The sequence below is a fragment of the Scyliorhinus canicula genome, chromosome 7 (assembly GCF_902713615.1).
Source record: "Scyliorhinus canicula chromosome 7, sScyCan1.1, whole genome shotgun sequence".
NCBI classification, from domain to species: domain Eukaryota; kingdom Metazoa; phylum Chordata; class Chondrichthyes; order Carcharhiniformes; family Scyliorhinidae; genus Scyliorhinus; species Scyliorhinus canicula.
In genome coordinates, this window is record NC_052152.1 from 201,569,342 (window position 1) to 201,589,077 (window position 19,736).

Sequence of the window (19,736 nt, forward strand, 5' to 3'; positions counted from 1 at the left end):
ATTCTGGGCAAGAATCTCCAGCTGGTCCTCACATGTGATGGTGGGCACAGTCTAACCCAAGAAGGCATGTCTGCAACAAAATTATCCCGGGTCCCAGTGAAGGTTCGGCATGGATCGTTGGGTTTGGCCCACTATACTGAGTGGGCCAAGTGTGTCCGGGACCTATGTTGTAAAGGACTTAGATGTTTACATAAGAGTAACTTACATTTTTATTAGGCAACTAAAGACTTTGATAGATAGACTAGAAAACATCCATGTGAGAAGACAATAAACCTCCAAGGGTAGAAGGCAAGAAAATTAGAGATGGACAAATAATGGGCGGGATTCTCCCAACGGGCGGCTAAGTGCCGACGCTGGAGCAAAAACGGGAGTGTTTTACTCTGGCGTCGGCGCCCGTTCCGGGACCCCATTCTGTGGCCCACAGGGGCTAGGACGGTGCTGGAGCGGCTTCTGCTCCAGAACGGCGGCAGCAGCACTCCGCTTTTTGATGACGCTTGGCCGCACTGCGGAGAATTGCGTCCCGGCGTCGGGGCGGCGCGGGGGGTCGAAGAATTACGCCTAATATTTCTTTCAAGATTTCAGGTTTATTTTTAAGAATTTATTTTCATACAGATTCACCCTAATTTTAGGGTACCGAGTAAGGCAAAAGGGTTTGTCAATAAGTCTCATCCTTCTAAAAATTTTCCAAATTTATCCAGTGAAAAATTCTCAATCAGGTGGAAATATAGATCCCAAGATATTTTTTTGGTGTATAGCGAGCAGTTTTCTCTGATGTCCTGGCCAATATTTGTCCATTGATCAACACCGCTAAAAACAGCACCATGCCGTCTGTGGGAGCTTCCTGTGCATAAATTGGCTGCATTTTCCTATCATTACAAAAGCAATCATGCTTCTAAAATACCTCATTGGCCATAAAGCTCTTTGGGATGTCTTGAAGTCATGAAAGGTGCTTTTTAAATAAATGTCTGTCTTATTATCATAAATAGATTGTGTAAATAGAATACATTGGGGACAGAGTACAAATAATCATTCATTTGTGTCAATGTGAATTGTTCCTGTCTTTGGTGCTCAAGAATGATTGTCAGCCGCAGGTTTATTTTGTATCAATGATAACAACCTGATATCCAACACCTTCACTTTCAGTGACAACCACTGGATAGTGACAGCCCCAAACAGTTTCCTTCTCCCGAGCCTTAGAGTGTTGGAGGTCAATTGTAGCTACTTTTTCAGTTCTCTGCGCAAAGGCAGGTCTGACCCACGGCTCCCCAATTTCCACCAAGGGTAGGGCATGGAGGCAGGTCCTGGATCCACCCAATCATAACAGGGATTGGATCCCGTGCTGTTGGCACCAATCTGATCCACAGCAACCATCCAGCTAACTGAGCCAAACAACCGCCCCCTCCCCCCCCCCCCTCCAAGGAGGTTGCTGTGGCAAAATACACTTTTGCATGTTTGTCGTAGTCTGCAGCTAAGAAAAGTGATGGTAGAGGCTCCAATTTCTTTCCATTAGGTGACTGACCAGGAATCTCTCCCTCTCTTACCGCCTGTCACTGGCGTACTCTGGAAGGAGAGGACAGTCAACTCTTTGGCTGCATTATGAATACACCTTCTTTGACCATCAAAAGGGACTTGTATGCTGTGTGTCTGGCTCAGAGGCAGGGCGCTACCAACTGCGTTACAGGAGCTCCTCTAATTGTAGCATTACATTGAAAACATCCATTAATTTTCAAGTTGGAAGTCCTACTTTGACAAAAGGAGTCTGCACGTTCTTCCCCGTCTACGTGGGATTTCTCCAGATGCTCCGGTTTCCTCCCGCAGTCCAAAGATGTGCAGGTTAGGTGGATTGGCCAGGCTAAATTGCCTCCTAGTGTCCAAAAGGTTAGACGGGATTACGGAGATAGGGCAGGGCGTGGGCTTAGGTAGAGTGCTCTTTCAGGGGTACGGTGCAGATTCGATGGGCTGAATGGCCTCCTTCTGCACTGTAGTGATTCTATGGAACCCGCCCTGTGGTTTAAGTTGTAACCCAATCTTTTTGCTACTGGGAATAACGAGTTAGAAAAGTCATGCAGAATCTTAAATATGATCTCACTCACAGTATTACCCACAATATACAACATAAAGCAAAACAGTGGACAATTCCTAATGCTGCTTTAGAAAAGCATTCGAATTTGAACATTGGGAAATATTTCATTGCTGGATGTTCCACACTTTTCTCCCCAATTTTACTTTGTAACTTGGGCAGGCACCAAGAAAAGTGGTTGGCAGGCAGAATCTAATAATATGCCAATGAAATGCAGACATGTGTCAATATGAGGTGCACAAAGTTTATCTGTGGGAGCAATGCCCATGTTTCATTGAATCCCGTCTGACTCCTCTCTTTTCAGCCAAAAGCAGAAATCAGCTAAGTGAGATTAATCTGGATTTCTTTACTCTCTGGGTCGAGCATCGACATATCCAACGCAACCCAGCAATTGGCCGCTGCCAGGCATCCCCAGCCACTAGGTTTTCTAAAATCACACAAGCTGAGTTGATTTTAGTCTCCAATGGTTTGGGCAGAATATTGTTCTTCCACACTGTGTTTTGTTTCTCTCAATGTTTTGCCTTACCTGCAATCATTCTGTCCCTTATCTTCCTTTGTCCTATCCTCGCAGAGTGAATCCCATCCATCAAGAGGACCTCCACGATCAGGAATAGACCAATTGCCAGAGTCAGCTTCATCTTTCAAACGGAGGAGTGTGAATGACTGGGAAACACAGACCCGATCCTGAAATGAGAAAAGGAAGAAATGAAATGAAATAAAATGAAAATCGCTTATTGTCACGAATAGGCTTCAATGAAGTTACTGTGAAAAGCCCCTAGTCGCCACATTCCGGCACCTGTTCGGGGAGGCTGGTACGGGAATTGAACCGTGCTGCTGGCCTACCTGGGACTGCTCTAAAAGCCAGCGATTTAGCCCAGTGTGCTAAACCAGCCCATTTTGCCACGCAAACTCCGGGTCAGCATCTACCGTCCCTCATTCCTGTCACCGCTTCTGATGGTTCTTACTCCCTGGAGATGTTGATGGTAGAACAAGATAAAGAGACAGGCAAAGAAGATCGGGAAGATGATGGGGGAATGGACAGGTTTACCAAGAAGAGCTGATCTAACCCAATCCTTTTAAATTTAATTCTTGGAATGAGGACATTGCTCCCATGCCCCCATGTCTGTCCTTGGCCTGCTGCAATGTTCCAGTGAAGCTCAATGCAAACTGGAGGAACAACATCTCATCTTCCAGTTAGGCACGCTACAGCCTTCCGGCCTGAACATCGAATTCAACAACTTCAGATGATCAGCTCTACCCCACCTGACCCATTTGTTTTCATCCCATTTCATTTTAACCGTCTTTTACTATTTCTTGCTTTATATATATTTACCCCCTCCCCCACCATCTTATCCACCTTTACTTACCCCTTCTCCCCTTTGCTTCCCCCTTCCCCTCCCCCCCACACCTCCATCTGGTCACAGTTCATCCTCTGATGTTAGTTTCCCTGCTGTTTGGCCTCTCACACCTTTTGTCCTCTCTGGGGACTGCCATTAGCACTCTTTCCCCTTGGTATCTATGGCTATTAGCACCCGGTTTCCCTGGCTTTCTGTGTCTCTGACTCATCTTTCATTCTCACTCCGCAGTATAAATCTTTCCCACTTTCTGCCTTTTCGCCTTGACAAAGGGTCATCTGGACTCGAAACATTGGCTATTTTCTCTCCCGACAGATGCTGCCAGACCTGCTGAGATTTTCCAGCATTTTCTCTTTGGTTTCAGATTCCAACATCCGCGGTAATTTGCTTTTATTAAAATCAACAACATGAGCGTGAGACTGGAATTGTGTCTAAGCACTGGGTGGGTGGGGGGGTGGGGGGGGGGGGGGGGGGGGGGGGGGGCAGGTTTCCATCCCCAAAAGAGACTGGTAAAATAGGTGATGTTTTTTATGACAATCACAGAATCCCACAGCGCAGAAGGAGACCATTCGGCCCATCGAGTCTGCACCGGCCCTCTGAAAGAGCACCCTATCTCCGCCCACTTCCCTATCCTATACCCATAACCCCACCTGGCTGAACTCCCCTTGACACTAAGGGCAATTTAGCATGGGCAATCCACCTAACCCGCACATCTTTGGACTGTGGGAGGAAACCGAAGCACCCGGAGGAAACCCACGCACACATGGGGAGGAAGTGCAAATTCCACACAGTCACCCGAGGCTGGAATTGAACCCGGGTCCCTGGCACGGTGAGGCAGCAGTGCTAACCACTGTGCCACCGTGCTGCCCTCAATGAAGCAGCTTCATAGTCACTTCATTGGTACCAGCTTATTTCTTTGAAATTCCAGCTTTTCATAAACTAAATTTAAATTCTCAAATGCCACAGCGGGATTCAAACCACATTCTCCGGATTACTAACTCGGTAACAGAACCTAGCAAACAGAAAGTGCCGAATGTACTGGAAAGGTGACTCACAGAATACAGTACAGAAGGTGGGCATTCGGCCCATACATATGCTGGTACTGTGAATGCTGTTGGAGGGGTGCAGGCTGGGGGAGGTTACACAGATAGGGAGGAGGCAAGGTCATGGAGAGATTTGAAAATAATGATAGGGCTATTCCCCGCGAACCGGCGGGCAGGCCACTCCGGTGTCAAGGAGTGGCATGAACCACCCTGGCGTCGGGCCACCCCAAAGGTGCGTAACCCTCCGCACTTTCAGGGGCTAGGCTGGCGCCAGAGTGTATTGCGCCGCGCCAATTGGCGTGGAAGGGCTTGGAGCCCTGCCAACCGGCGGCGAAGGGCCTCCGCCAGCTGACGCGGGTTGGTGCATGCGCGGGAGCGCCAGCGTGTGCTGGCATCATCCCGGCGCACGTGCAGGGGGGGTTCTTCTCCGCACCGGCCATGGCGGAGGTTGACAGCGGCTGGTGCGGAGGGAAAGTGTGCCCCCACGGCACAGGCCCGCCCGTCCGCGGATCGGTGGGCCCCGATCGCGGGCCAGGCCACCGTGGGGGCACCCCCCCGGGGCCAGATCCCTCCACGCCCCCCCGAGGACTCTGCCGGCCGCCTGTGGTGCCAGGTCCCGCCGGTAAGGACCTGTTGTGATTTACGCCGACGGGACCTGCCAAAAACAGGCGGCCACTTGGCCCATCGCGGGCCAGAGAATCGCCGGGAAGGCCGCTGCCAGCAGCCGCTGACCGGCGAGTCGCGATTCCCGCCCCTGCCAAAACCCTGGTGCCAGAGAATTCAGTAGCCGGCGGGGGCGGGATTCACGCCGGCATCTCCACATCATAGATAAATCAAATTATCACTTGTTAGTGTGTCCCATATACCCTGGGTTTCGAGGTGGCTTCAAGGTTTACAAAATGACTTTTGCCCTTTTTTCAGGTCTGCATTCTACAGAAAATCTTCATCCACCTGTTGCTATCCATACACTCAAATACAGATTTACCGGCCATTCACGCTGGCGGGAAATTCCAGTCCCACGCGGGCACGTGGGTTACCCGGCGACAAGGGGTGCAGTCAATGGGAAATCCCACCCTAAATTAAGGTTTAAGTGATCCATAGCACTGGTGAAGAAAAGACAGTTGTGAAAGATTGTATAGGATGATCATATCAGAGCAAGACCACCTTGCAACATCTGAGGCTTGAAATAAACACTAGACTGGGGATGCGTCTGTGCACAGTTCTGTATATAGTTAGCGATGCAACCTCCAACCAGCTGGTGGCGATAGAGATCTATAGAGATAGATCGAGATCTACCACGTGACTTGAGACACCCGGCAGTTGGTAGTAAGATGTACAAGAGGATAGTCGCACTTAGAGTAGCTCCAGGAGAATTCGCTGAATTAATTTAGTAGCCATCGTCTGTATTATAGTTTGTTAGTTATCTTTCCACGTGTTTGTTAATAAATCATCTTTCTAGTTAAACAACCGGATGTTCTGTGTACAACATCACCACGGTCATCACACAGAACACAACAGACTATTTACCAAAGGCAAGTAATTAACAAGTGAATCAGGATGCAGTTAGGAGCTTTCTGGATGAGCTCAAAGTTACAGAGATGAGAGGTCAGGTGGGAGAGGACTGCAAGATCCGGTATTAGTACATGCTAAATTTTAGTCAGTGTTATTGTGGTAGTTTTGTATCCATCATTGGGCTAGCCCAGGTTGAGTTAGCATTTCATTTTGGGCTGGCAGAGACTATCAATCTGAGCAGAGCTGAGATCGAGAACCAAGTAGGACCAGAAAGATGACATTTTGCAATAGCCGATCTTCGGATTGAAGGCAGAACCACGAATGAAGAATGATGGATGCTGCCCCAGGAGGAAGAACTCCCTCCCTAACAGCACTGTGGATGTACCTACGCCCCAGGGACTGCGGCATTGCAAGAAGGCAACTCACCATCACTTTCTGAAGGGCAACTAGGGATGGGCAATAAATGCTGGCCTAACCACATCCCGGAAATGAATTTAAAAACAATTACCTCAGCCTATAGTCAGTGAATTCTGATAGTTTATTCAATGACATACTTGATTAAGATGAAACTTCGCCTGCATTCCCAACATCAAAGGCAAACCACGCATGTGGCATTTCCTTTTCTCACATGGTTTAATCTTGTTGCTTTTCCGAAGGGGCTTCCAAATCATTGCTGACACCAAAGATTAAGGTGAGGTTTCTATTGTGGTTTAATCTGTACACTTCAAAATGGATTAATGCAGTCCAGATTTCCTTTGCAATGATACGGTTACCAAGGCAAGATGTATTGGTAAAAGATTGTGCTGTTTTTTTTTGCTCATGCAGTACATAATAGCAGAGTGATCGCAATGAACTGTTGGCGTCCAGTTTGTAAAATATTACACTGAGAAACTCAGGTGAAGGTCTGCAATACGGAACTTGATTGCCAACTGAGATTGGATGTATTCCTCAAGGAATCATCATCGAATCACCTTCTACCTCTGACTGTCCGCCCTCACACTCTCACCATTGGCTGCCTAACATCCCTGTGTGACCCCACTCAGAAAGCAAATGGTCATTCCCCCACTCCACCCACTACACGTTACCCCCTTCCTCCCTCCCCCGAACCCCTTTTCGGATAGTCCATTCCATACACTTTTTGGATAGTCCTCTTCATACACCTGTGTAAAAGTGGTTAAATCCTGCTGCCTCTTCTCAGTTACAGCCGTGATCTTTGAGTTGTAGAATCTGTGCCTCTATGAAAGCAGTAGAGTCTTACAACACCAGGTTAAAGTCCAACAGGTTTGTTTCGAATCACTAGCTTTCGGAGTACAGCTCCTTCATCAGGTGAATCCATTAAAACAATTTGGGGTAGAAAGTAGCCTTGTCCTGCAGCACAGAATGGCCCACATCTTCCAGTGTCTGACACCAGATATCAAATCCAAGGTGTTGGAACCACACGGGAGGTCCTGAAATGCTGACTCCACAAGAACTGCCCAGGAAGTTTGAACTTCTGATGGGCAGTTCCCCAGCTGAGTTAGAGTTCAGATGGTTCCAACTTACTGACCAGAATAATTCCTATGAGTTGTTAGGCACAAAAATTCTAGTCTAACACCTGGATAACTATAGAAACTACATAAATGCTTCTGTCCATGACATCATCAGTAGAAGTGACCACTACACAATTCTTCTGGCGATAAAGCCCCACCATCAAAACCGCCCAATTTGTTGTGAGGCTCTACCACTGTGCTAAACGGGATAGATTCAGAACTAATTTAGTAACCCACAACTGCCCATCATAGAACATAGAACATAGAACAGTACAGCACAGAACAGGCCCTTCGGCCCTCGATGTTGTGCCGAGCAATGATCACCCTACTTAACCCACGTAACCGGTATACCCGTAACCCAACAATCCCCCCATTAACCTTACACTACGGGCAATTTAGCATGGCCAATCCACCTAACCCGCACATCTTTGGACTGTGGGAGGAAACCGGAGCACCCGGAGGAAACCCACGCGCACACGGGGAGGACGTGCAGACTCCGCACAGACAGTGACCCAGCCGGGAATCGAACCTGGGACCCTGGAGCTGTGAAGCATTGATGCTAACCACCATGCTACCGTGAGGCCCCATCAGCAGCAGCAGAATCTTATTTAATCACGATCTTTACCGTCATGGCCCAGCACATCCCCCCACTCTGTCATTATCATCCAGCAGGAGGACATGCCAGGAGCAGCACCAGGCAAACCTAAAAATGAGGTGTAACCCCAGTGAAGCTACAACACAAAGACACAGTATGCAGAAGGAGCTTGCAATAGACAGAGCTAAGCAATCCCAGTACCGTCAGATCAGAACAAAGCTCTGCAGTCCTGCTGCACTTTCTGGAATGGGACTCTGGAGAGTCACAGTGAAACCATCTACCGATTTACCATAGCTGCTTTTCTGGAGACAGGCCATTCCCACCCCCAATTTACTAGAAGAAATCAGTCCCACATAGACTTTTTTTTGTTTAAAAATTTTTTTTTAGAGGACCCAATTATGTTCTTTTTCCAATTAAGGGACAATTTAGCGCGGCCAATTCACCTACCCTGCACATCTTCGGGTTGTGGGGGGTCAGACCCACACAAACGCGGGAGAATGTGCAAACTCCACACAGACAGTGACCCGGGACCGGGGTCGAAGCTGGGACCTCAGTGCCGTGAGGCAGCAGTGCTAACCACTATGCCACCAATGCTGCCCCAGTCCCACATAGACAGTAAGCTTATTATACAACTTTACAATGTTTGCTGCATTTACTATGTGCAATATTTCATCCATTCATTTATTCGGCTGACTATTATTTGAACCGATCATAGGAACAATTATTTTCTTTTAACTTTGGTGTCTACATCCAGCACACACTTAAATGCCTCATTAATGTTCCCACTGTCACTTTTACAAATTATCAATTTGTTAACTGAATCAAAAATCTAAATATTGAATGAGTTTAATGCCGCCTTCTTCATTCTTGCTGGAATTTTGCCAGGGCAGCTTTCTCAGTTTTGTCTGGTGCCGGTTGGGATCACAGCAAAGCCAGATTTAAAAGGGCTGATCTGAATGCACAGCAAGATTCCACAAACACAGGCGGTTGCGAGGAGTGAGAACACATTTAGGCAACTGCTGATTTTCAGTCTGAAGCTGAAAGTGGCTTCAGTTTCATGCCTGTGTGAATCTGAATGTGTCTGAAGTTTGGGGATGGGCTCTAACAGCAGATACTTAAGGACTGGTTTGACCTCACTATCCCCCAACAGTGTGTCTGCTCTATTGAACAGCTCGGTGGTAGTGCCTTCGCTGGGCTCTATTCAAACTATCCAACTGTAATCCAAGCATCTCTTGCAATGGCTTTTCCTCCCAATCTTGCACTGATATCGCTGGTGTCCACCAAGGAACGTTCTTGCCCCCCCCCCCCCTCTTCTTTCTCATCTCCATGCTACCTCTTGGCGATATCATCGGAAAACACCATGTTAAATTCCACATGTACGCTGATGCCATCCAGCTCCATCTCCATCCCCATCCCAGCTCCATCTCACCATCGCCTCTCTTGACCATTTGTGTTACTGGCCTGTTAGTCCAACGCCCCTGTATCGAGTGAGCAGAAACTTTCTCCACTTTAACACTGAGAAGACCAAAGTTGTTGGGTGGGATTTTCCGTTGGCTGACGCCAAAATCGGGAAACGTGATTGGACGGAGAATCAGTTCCGATGCCGAAATCGCGGCATGGCGTTGTGTTCCCAAGGATCTTCTGCCCTTGTTCTTCGAAGTGGTGGAGGTTGCGGATTTGAATGCTGCTGTTGAAGGAACCTTGGTGAATTGCTATAGTGTACCTTGTACATGGTACAGACGACTGCCACTGTGTGTTGAAGAGGTCGTATTGAAGCGGGCCGCTTTGACTTGAATAATGTTGAGCTTTTTGTGTGTTGGAGCTGCACTCATTCAGGCAAGTATTTCATCAGACTCCTGACTTGTGCTCTGTAGATGATGTACAGGCTTTGGGGAGTTTGGAGGTGAGTTACTCACCGTAGGATTCTGAGCCTCTGACCTGTTCTTGTAGCCACAGTATTTATGTGGCTGGTCCAATTCAGTTTCTTTTCAAAGGTAACCCCCAGGATGTTAATAGTGGGGGATTTAGCCATGATATTGAATGTCAAGGGGAGATGGTTAGATTCTCCCTTTTTGGAGATGGTCATTGTCCAGTACATGTAGCATGAGTGTTATTTGCTGCTCACCAGCCCAAGCCTGAATATTGTCCAGGTCTTGCTGTATATGGACACAGTCTGCTTCGGTATCTGAGGAGTCACAAATCCTGCTCAATATTGAGCAATCATCAGTGAATATCTCCACTTCTGACCTTACGATGGAGGGAAAATCATTCATGAAACAGGTGAAGATTGGACACTACCCCGAAGAACTGCAGTGATGCCCGAGGATTGAGATGATTGACCTCCAAAAACCACAACCATCTTCCTTTGTGCCAGGTATGACTCCAACCAGCGGAGAGTCTTCCCCACATTCCCGTTGACTCCAGTTTAGCGAAGGCTCATTGATTTCACACTGGGTTAAATGCTGCCTTGGCGTTAAGGGCAGTCACTCTCACCTCACCTCTGGAGTTCAACTCTTTTGCCCATGTTTGGATCAAGGCTGCAATGAGCTGGCCGTCACACTTCAAAAGTTTTCAGTGGTTGTAAAATATTTTGAGACGCTATACCAAGTGTTGCCTCTGACATTAATCTACATCTTAAGAAATCCTTTGACTGGGCACACATATCCGATGGCAGCAACATATTTTTTTATGCTTAGTGTCCCACGGGCTTGGTAATCTTTTGTTCAATTCTCTGGGTCTGTGCTCTCTGTCCAAGTTAAATATTCTGCTCGCATCTACATTATCTGTACCTTGCAGCATTTATAATCACAATGATTTGCTTTGCAACGGAAGGATGCAGGATAAGATCCTCATTATCGTCACAGCACCAGAACTGTATTCTTTGGGATATTGTGACCATGTGTCTCTATGGCCCTGCCCTGGACCGCATGCCCTCACTATTTCCAGTTCCCTGTTCATGGGTAGCGTTTATGCAGACAATTTATTTCAGCTAAGTAGGTTAGGGAGGACCCACTAACCCAGGGGGTAAAGAACTCAGGTTATGCTCCCCCTTTTCTAGCAGAGAGTGGACACGTGGATTTACCGAAAGGCTGTTATCTTATTCGGATTCCAGCTGACAATTATAAACTATTCAATGGAGCTATTGCCTCGCAATGTCTCCCAGTAAATATATTGCCTTTCTCATTACTTATTAACCAATGTGTGACATGTTTGAAAAGTAAGTTGCCGACATCTGTAATATTTAACACTGGATTTCCTATCTAGGGAAAGCGGTGACTAGCAATCCAGTGCAATCCAGAGTAATCCCTGCAGACCCGGATTCGAATCCCACCATGGACCATGGCAAATGATGTAATTTAAACTCAATAAAACATCTGGAATTAAAAGTCAAATGATGACCATTAAACCATTATCGATTGTCATTAAAAAAACATCTCACTCACTAATATCCTTTTAGGGAAGGAAATCTGCCATCCTTATCTGAGCTGACCTACAATGACTCCAGACTCACTCTTAACTGCCCTCCGGAATGGCCCAGCAAGCCTCTCAGTTGTATCCAATTGCTGCAAAGGAATGAAACTGGACGGACCACCCGGCATCGACCCAGGCACCGGAAATGACAACGGCAAACACAGCCCTGTCACCCTGCAAAGTCCTCCCTACCAATGTCTGGGGGTTTGTGCCAAAGTTGGCCGAGTGGTCTCACAGACTAGTCAAGCAGAAGCCTGATATAGTCATAGTCATCAAATCAACACCATTCCTGGGCCTGTCCCACAGGCAGGACAGATCCAGCAGAGGGAGAGACTTGCCCTGGGAATCCTCAACGTGGACTCTGGGCCCCTTGAGGTCTCATGGCACCGGGCTAAACATGGGCAAGGAAACCTCCTGCTGATTACCACGTATCGGCCACCATCAGCTGATAAATCAATTCTCCTCCATGTTGATTACCACTTGGTGGAAGCAGTGAGCATGAAAAGGGTGCAGAATGTGCTCTGGGCGAGGGACTTTAATGCTGTATCACCACAGATGAGCTGGCTGGGTCCGTAAGGACAAAACTGCTAGACTGGGACTGCGGCATGTGGAGAGGGAAACAACAGGAGGGAAAAACACTCCTGACCTCATCCTCACCGACCATGGCAGTATTGGAGTGACTACCGGACAGCCCTTGTGGAGACGGAGTTGCGTCTTCACATTGAGGATACCCTCCATCGTGTTGCATGGCACTATCACTGTGCTAAATGGGATAGACTTTGAACTGATCTAACAACTCAAGACTGGGCATCTAAGAGGTCTTGTGGGCCATTAGCAGTAGCAGAATTGTATTCAACCACAGTCTATAACCTCACGGTTCAGCATAACCCCCACTTTACCATTACCACGAAGCCAGGAGTTCAACACTGCTTCAATGTAGAGTGCGGGAAAGTGTGCCAGGAGCAGCACCAGACCTACAATGAGGTGTTAACCTGGCGAAGCTACAACACAGGACTACTTCTGTGTCATACAGCATAAGCAGCCAGTGATAGACAGAACTAAGCCACCCCACAACCACCGGATCAGATCGAGGCTCTGCAGTTTTGTCACATCCAGTCGTAAATGATGGGGGGACAATTCAACAACTCACCAGCACATATTCGCAAAAGATAAGACAACATTCACAACAGTCTTCAGCCAGAAGTGCCGAGTGGATGATCCTTCTCGGTCTCCTGGGTAGATTCCCAGAATCACAGAGATCAGTCTTCAGACAATTCGATTCACTCCACATCATATCAAGAAAAGGCTGAAAGCACTGCACAGTGCAAAGGCTAAGGATCCTGACAATATTCTGGCAATAGTACTGAGGACTTGTACTCCAGACGTTGCCCCACCCCTAGCCAAGCTGTTCCAGTACAGTTACAGCACTGGCATCTTACCCAGCAATGTGGAAAATTGCCCAGGTATGTCCTGTACACAAGAAACGAGATAAATCCAACCCAGCCAATTACCGCCCTATTAGCCTATACTACATCATCAGCAAAGTGATGGAAGGAGTCATCAACAGATTGACAGTCTGTCAGATTGACAGTCTATCAACAGATTGACAGTCTGTCAGATTGACAGTCTATCAAGTGGCACTTAACCAGCAATAACTTGCTCGCAGACACTCAGTTTGGGTTCCGCCAGGGTCACTCAGCTCCTGACCTCATTTAAGCCTTGGTTCAAACATGGACAAAAGAGCTGAATGTCAGAGGTGAGATGAGATGAGATTTGATGTCAAAGCAGCATTTGACCAAATATGACATCAAGGAGCCCTAGCAAAACTGGAGTCAACAGTAATTAAGGGGAAAACTCTCTGCTGGTTGGAGTCATACCTGGCAAAAATGAAGATAGTTGTGGTAGTTGGTGGTCAATCATCTCAGCTCCAGGACATCACAACAGGGGTTCCTCAGGGTAGTGTCCTAGGCCCAACCATCTTCAGCTGCTTCATCAATGACCTCCTTTCTATCATAGGTCTGAAGTGGGGATGTTCACAGATGACTGCAGAATGTTCAGCACCATTCGCAACTTCCCAGACACTGAAGCAGTCCATGTCCAAATACAGCAAGACCTGGACAATATCCAGGCTTGGACTGAGAAGTGGCAAGTAACATTCGCGCCACAAAAGTGCCAGGCAATGACCATCTCCAACAAGAATCATAGAATTTACAGTTCAGAAGGAGGCCATTCAGCCCATCGAGTCTGCACCGGCTCTTGGAAAGAGCACCCTACCCAAGGTCAACAACTCCACCCTAGCCCCATAACCCCATAACCCAGTAACCCCACCCAACACTAAGGGCAATTTTGGACTCTAAGGGCAATTTATCATGGCCAATCCACCTAACCTGCACATCTTTGGACTGTGGGAGGAAACCGGAGCACCCGGGGGAAACCCACGCACACACGGGGAGGATGTGCAGACTCCGCACAGACAGTGACCCAAGCCGGAATCGAACCTGGGACCCTGGAGCTGTGAAGCCATTGTGCTATCCACAATGCTACTGTGCTGCCCACAAGAGTGGATCCATCCATTGCCCCTTGACATTCAATGGCATTACCATCACTGAAACCCCCACAATCAACATCCTGGGGGTTACCATTGACCGAAACGGACCTGGACAAGCCATATTAATACTGTGGCTACAACAGTGGCTCGGAATTTTGTGGTGAGTAACTAACTTTCTGATCCCCCAAAGATTGTTCAACATCTCCAAGGCACAAGCCAGGAATGTAATGGAATACTGTCCACTTGGGAAGAGAGGGAGAGTTTACTCGCACTGGGACTTTCTGTCGGTCCATGGCTCTGCTTCCCTTCCTGGGGCCGTCACTACCCCACCCCACCGCTACCTGTGGTAAGTGCTTATCATGACGTTTCAGGTCAGCCATGGCTGAGTGGGTGGAAATCCTGCCCTTGAATTGGATGGTTATTGGGTGAAATCTCACTCCAGAGACTCAAACACAAAATATAGGCAGACAGACCAGTGCAATAGTGAGGTAGTGCTGTAGTGTGGGAGGTGCCATTTGGCAATGAAAGATCCGGTGGCTCAACTTGTAGCGGAGCAGGGGAGCTTTCTTGGTGTGTTTGTCAAAATGTGATCCAGCAAGTAACATTTAGAACAGATTATCTGCTCATTATCATGTTGCTGTTCGTGGGATCTTTCTCTGCACAACTTACCTACCACATTTCAATGGTGACTACACTTCACAAAGTATTTCTTTGGCTGTAAAGTGGTTCGGGACATCCTGCGGTTGTGAAAGGTGTGATAATTTCTAACATGACTCCGGGCTGGCAGACTGAATGTTTCACTGAAGAAACCCATTGTTAGGTGCCATGGATTTTCGGGCTGGCCAATTCCACCTGGTGATAAAAGTAATTGAAGGATTTTTATGCAGCTCTTCAGATACGTTGGAAACAATCTAACCCTTGTGTTCGGCTTCCTGCAAAGGCCCCACAACCCGTGTCTGAGGTTCTGCACACAAAGAGAGCTCTTGTCTCTCCTCTGCTCGCAATCAGCCTGTTTTCTCTGCTCTGCACTCTTAACTTTAACAGATACATTTCAAATGTCACCAGGGCAAACTGCACCCCCGAGTGTTGAATTAACCCTTGAGCCAATGTGTTATAGAATAGAAAACACATAATGGAAGGGGAGCACCAATCCTTCCCTCAAAGGACAAGCTAGATCTTTATGTTTAGATAATTAGTCCTATTGATCAAGCACTAGTAAAGTATATACATCGGTCATTTAGTTGCTCGACTTGCGTATAGGAGATTAAGGGATGATATTGAAGATTAAGAGGTTTAAATTGATGAAAGGAATTGAGACGGAAGGAAGAGCGTTCTGCTAAATCTTTATAAACTCTAGTCTGACCTCAAGGGCAGCACGGTGGCACAGGTGGATGGCACTGTGGCTTCACAGCACCAGGGTCCCAGGTTCGATTCCCCGCTGGGTCACTGTCTGTGCGGAGTCTCCATGTTCTCCCTGTGTCTGCGTGGGTTTCCTCCGGGTGCTCCAGTTTTCTCCCACAGTCCAAAGACGTGCAGGTTAGGTGGATTGGCCATGCTAAATTGCCCTTAGTGACCAAAACAGATTAGGAAGGGTTATTGGGTTACGGGGATAGGGTGTAAGTAAGGGCTTAAGTGGGTTGGTGCTGACTCGATGGGCCGAATGGCCTCCTTCTGCACTGTACATTCTGTGTTCTAAAGTGGAACGTTGGCTGGGATTTTCCCCACCTCTGGGAACAGAAGACCTCACCAGCGGGAAGGGCTAGAAAATACTGTCCATTTTGGGCATTACCAAGAATGTGAAAGAATCAGATGTTAATTGTACGGATTAATGTGGTGGGGTGGGGGCACTGAGATACTCCTTCCATTTCTCGGAGATCGATGTCGACATGAGAACTATATGGCGGAAGGATCGCGTGCGCGGTCTGAACCGTAAGCGGTGAAAGATGAGGCAAATCGAGAGGAACACCAGCTGAAGATGCACTACTGATCAGGCTTTATTGAATCTTACATGGCAAATGGACTATGATGCTTCTACTTATATATCTTATACTAAGACCAACAATTTAGAGGCACTTCAGATGCTGGTCATGAGAAGATCTTGTACATTGGTCTATTCTGGTACTGTATCTTCATGTACGCTGGTTACAAAATAAAATGTAAAGAGGCACTGCTGGGGGGCCCAGTGGATATCTCTGGGCTAGAATATCTGGGCTCAAGACCCGCTTCATGATGGCCACAGAAGATGTACTAATAGTGTGGTCAAACAGGTTGATTACAAGACATAAATCCTTCCAGTATGCCCTGCAGCAGACACTAAAGAGCGGGAGAATTTCCTGGTCAACCATCCTACACTGAAATGGCAGTGCTTTGCTAACAATGATCATAGGCCACACCAATGGAAGCCTACGGTCATGAATGGTTGCCAATGCTCCCTTAGGGAATGGTCCCTGAAGGAGGAGGATATTCCAGTCAATTTCAGTGAAAATCAAAGAGACATTGCCCGGGTGTCCCTGGCGAGGTGTACACGTTGTCTGCCGGTACGCTTGAGGTCTTCTATGCTGCAAAGGATGGGGAGCAACACAGCCCTGGAAATGACATTTTAGTTTAATTTAAGTTTCCGTTAAAGGTTTTGTTTTTATTTTCAGTGTCCCTTTAAGGGACTGTCAATTTGTTAATTAGTTTGTTTAATTGTCCGAGGCCCAACCATCTTCAGCTGCTTCAGCAAAGACCTTCCTTCAATCATAAGGTCAGAACTGGGGATTTTCGCTGATGCCTACATAATGTTTAAAACCATTCGCAACTCCTCAGATAATGAAGCAAATGCAGCAAGGCTTGGCCAATATCCAGGCCTGGGCTGACAAGTAGCAAATTACATTTGTGCCAGGTAATGATCATCTCCAACAAGAGAAACACAGAATCACAGAATAATACAGTGTAGAAGAGGCCCTTTGGCCCATCGAGTCTGCACCGATACATGAAAAACACCTGACCTATCTATCTAGTCCCATTTGCTAGTTGCCCCATAACCTTGAATGTTATGACATGCCATGTACCCATCCAGGTACTTTTTAAAGGATGTGAGGCACCCCACCTCTACCACCCTCCCAGGCAGTGCATTCCAGGCCGTCACCATCCTTTGGGTAAAAAGGCATTTCCTTACATCCCCTAAACGTCCTGCCCCTCACCTTGAACTTGTGTCCCCTTGTGCCCGGCCCTTCAAGTAAGGTTCCCTGTTCATCCCCCTCACAATCTTATACATCTCAATCAGATCACCCCTCAGTCTTCACTCAGGGGCTGGTTTAGCACAGGACTAAATCTCTGGCTTTGAAAGCAGACTAAGGTAGGCCAGCAGCACGGTTCGATTCCCGTACCAGCCTCCCCAAACAGGCGGCGGAATGTGGCGACTAGGGGCTTTTCACAGTAACTTCAAAATTGCTTATTGTCACAAAGCCTATTTGTGACAATAAGCAATTTTCATTTCATTTCATTTCTCTGCTCCAACGAAAACAACCCAAGCCTATCCAACCTCTCTTCATAACTTGAATGTTGCATCCCAGACAACATCCTGGTGAATCTCCTCTGCACCTCCGACAGTACAATCACATCCTTCCTATAAGGTGGCGACCAGAATTGCACACAGTGGCCTCTCCAAAATGCGATACAACTCCAACATGACCTCCCGGCTTATGTAATCTATGCTTCGATTGATAAAGGCAAGTGTCCCACAAGCCCTTTTCACCACGCTATTAACCTATCCTTCCACCTTCAGAGATCTATGGACAAACACACCAAGGTCCCTTTGTTCCCTGGAACTTCCCAGTGTCAGGCCATTCGTTGAATATTTCCTTGTCACATTACTCCTTCCAAAGTGTATCACCTCACACTTTTCAGGGTTAAATTCCATCTGCCACTTTTCTGCCCATTTAACCATCCTGCCTATATCTTCCTGTATCCCAAGACACTCAATCTCACTGTTAACACCCGGCCAATCTTTGTTTCATCCACAAACTTACTGATCCTACCTCCCGCATAGTTACCTATGTCATTTACATAAGTGACAAACAAAATGGTACCCAGCACAGATCCCTGTGGTACGCCACTGGACACTGGCTTCCAGTCACTAAAGCAGCTGTCTGTCATCACCCTCTGACTCCTACAACTAAGTCAATTTTAAATCCACCTTATCAAATTACCCTGTATCCCATGAGCATTATCATTCTTTATAAGTCTTCCATGTGGGACCTTATCAAAGGCTTTGTTGAAACCCATATAAACTAGATCAACTGCACTACCCTCACCCTCCTATGCCTCGCCAGAAGGTTCCATATCCCGGGATGTTGAGCTGCCCTTCCCTCAACCACATCTCCACGATGGTTACTATATCACAATTCTACAAGAGGATCTAAATATCACCCCTTGACATTCAATGGCATTACCACCACTGAATCCCCCACTATCAATACACAGGTATTTACCATTGACCAGAAATTAAACTGGACTACCGATATTAATACTGCGGCCAGCGCCGGCCCTAGGGTTGCTGGCGCCCCGGGCAAGCTGAACTTCGGCACCCTTCGGGGGGGTAGGGGGGGCGGGGCCGAGGGCGAGGGGGGGCCGAGGGTGAGGGGGGGCCGAGGGGGGGGCCGGGGGGGGCGGGGGGGCCGAGGGGGGGCGGGGCCGAGGGGGGGTGGGGCCGAGGGGGGCGGGGGCCGAAGCGGGGGGGCGAGGCCGAGGCGGGGGGGCGGGGCCGAGGTGGGGGGGCGGGGCCGAGGCGGGGGGGCGGGCCCGAGGCAGGGGGGGGGCCGAGCCCGAGGCAGGGGGGGCGGGGCTGAGGCGGGGGGGGCCGAGCCCGAGGCGGGGGGGGGGCCAAGGCGGGGGGGTGGGCCCGAGGCGGGGGGGGGCCGAGCCCGAGGCGGGGGGGGCCGAGGCGGGGGGGCGGGCCCGAGGCGGGGGGGGCGGGCCCGAGGCGGGGGGGCCGAGGCGGGGGGGGCGGGGTCGAGGTGGGTGGGCGGGGTCGAGGCGGGGGGGCCGAGGCGGGGGGGCGGGGTCGAGGCGGGGGGGCGGGGTCGAGGCAGGGGGCGGGGCCGAGGCATGGGGGCGGGGCCGAGGGGCGGGGGCGGGGCCCGGGGGGGGGGGCGGACGGAGGGGAGGGTGGACGGAGGGGGGTGGGAGGAGGGGGGGGCGGAGGGGGCCGCCCTGGGGGAGGGCGGCCACCGCGCATGCGCTGGTTGACACCGGCCCAACTGCGCATGCGCGGGACCCGAGTCTCTGGCACATGGCGCCCTGGGCGACTGCCCGAGTTGCCGGTGCCTTGGGCCGGCCCTGACTGCAGCTACAAGAGAAGGTAAAATGCTGGGAATTCTGTGGTGCGTAACTCACCTCCTGACTCCCCAAAGCCTGTCCACTATTTGAAGCCACAAGTCAGGAGTGTGACGGAATGCTCTACACTTCCTTGGCTAAGTACAGTTCCAACAACACTCGAGAAACTTGACACCATCCAGGGCAAAGCAGCCCACTTGATTGCTCCCCCTTCCACAACCATTCACTCCCTCCACCACTGATGCACAGTGGCAGCAGATGCACTACAGCAACTCACCAAGGCT

At 48.9% G+C, this 19,736-nt stretch overlaps 1 protein-coding gene across 1 annotated transcript in view; it reads right to left on the minus strand.

Annotated features, from left to right (window-relative positions):
• matn4 (matrilin 4) overlaps positions 1-19,736 on the minus strand; it is an 82,075-nt gene that overhangs the window by 34,450 nt on the left and 27,889 nt on the right. Inside the window, exon 2 of the mRNA XM_038803716.1 lies at positions 2,607-2,764. Coding sequence (XP_038659644.1) covers positions 2,607-2,718 — 112 coding nt within the window. The 5' untranslated portion in view covers positions 2,719-2,764. The remainder of the gene's footprint in view (positions 1-2,606; positions 2,765-19,736) is intronic.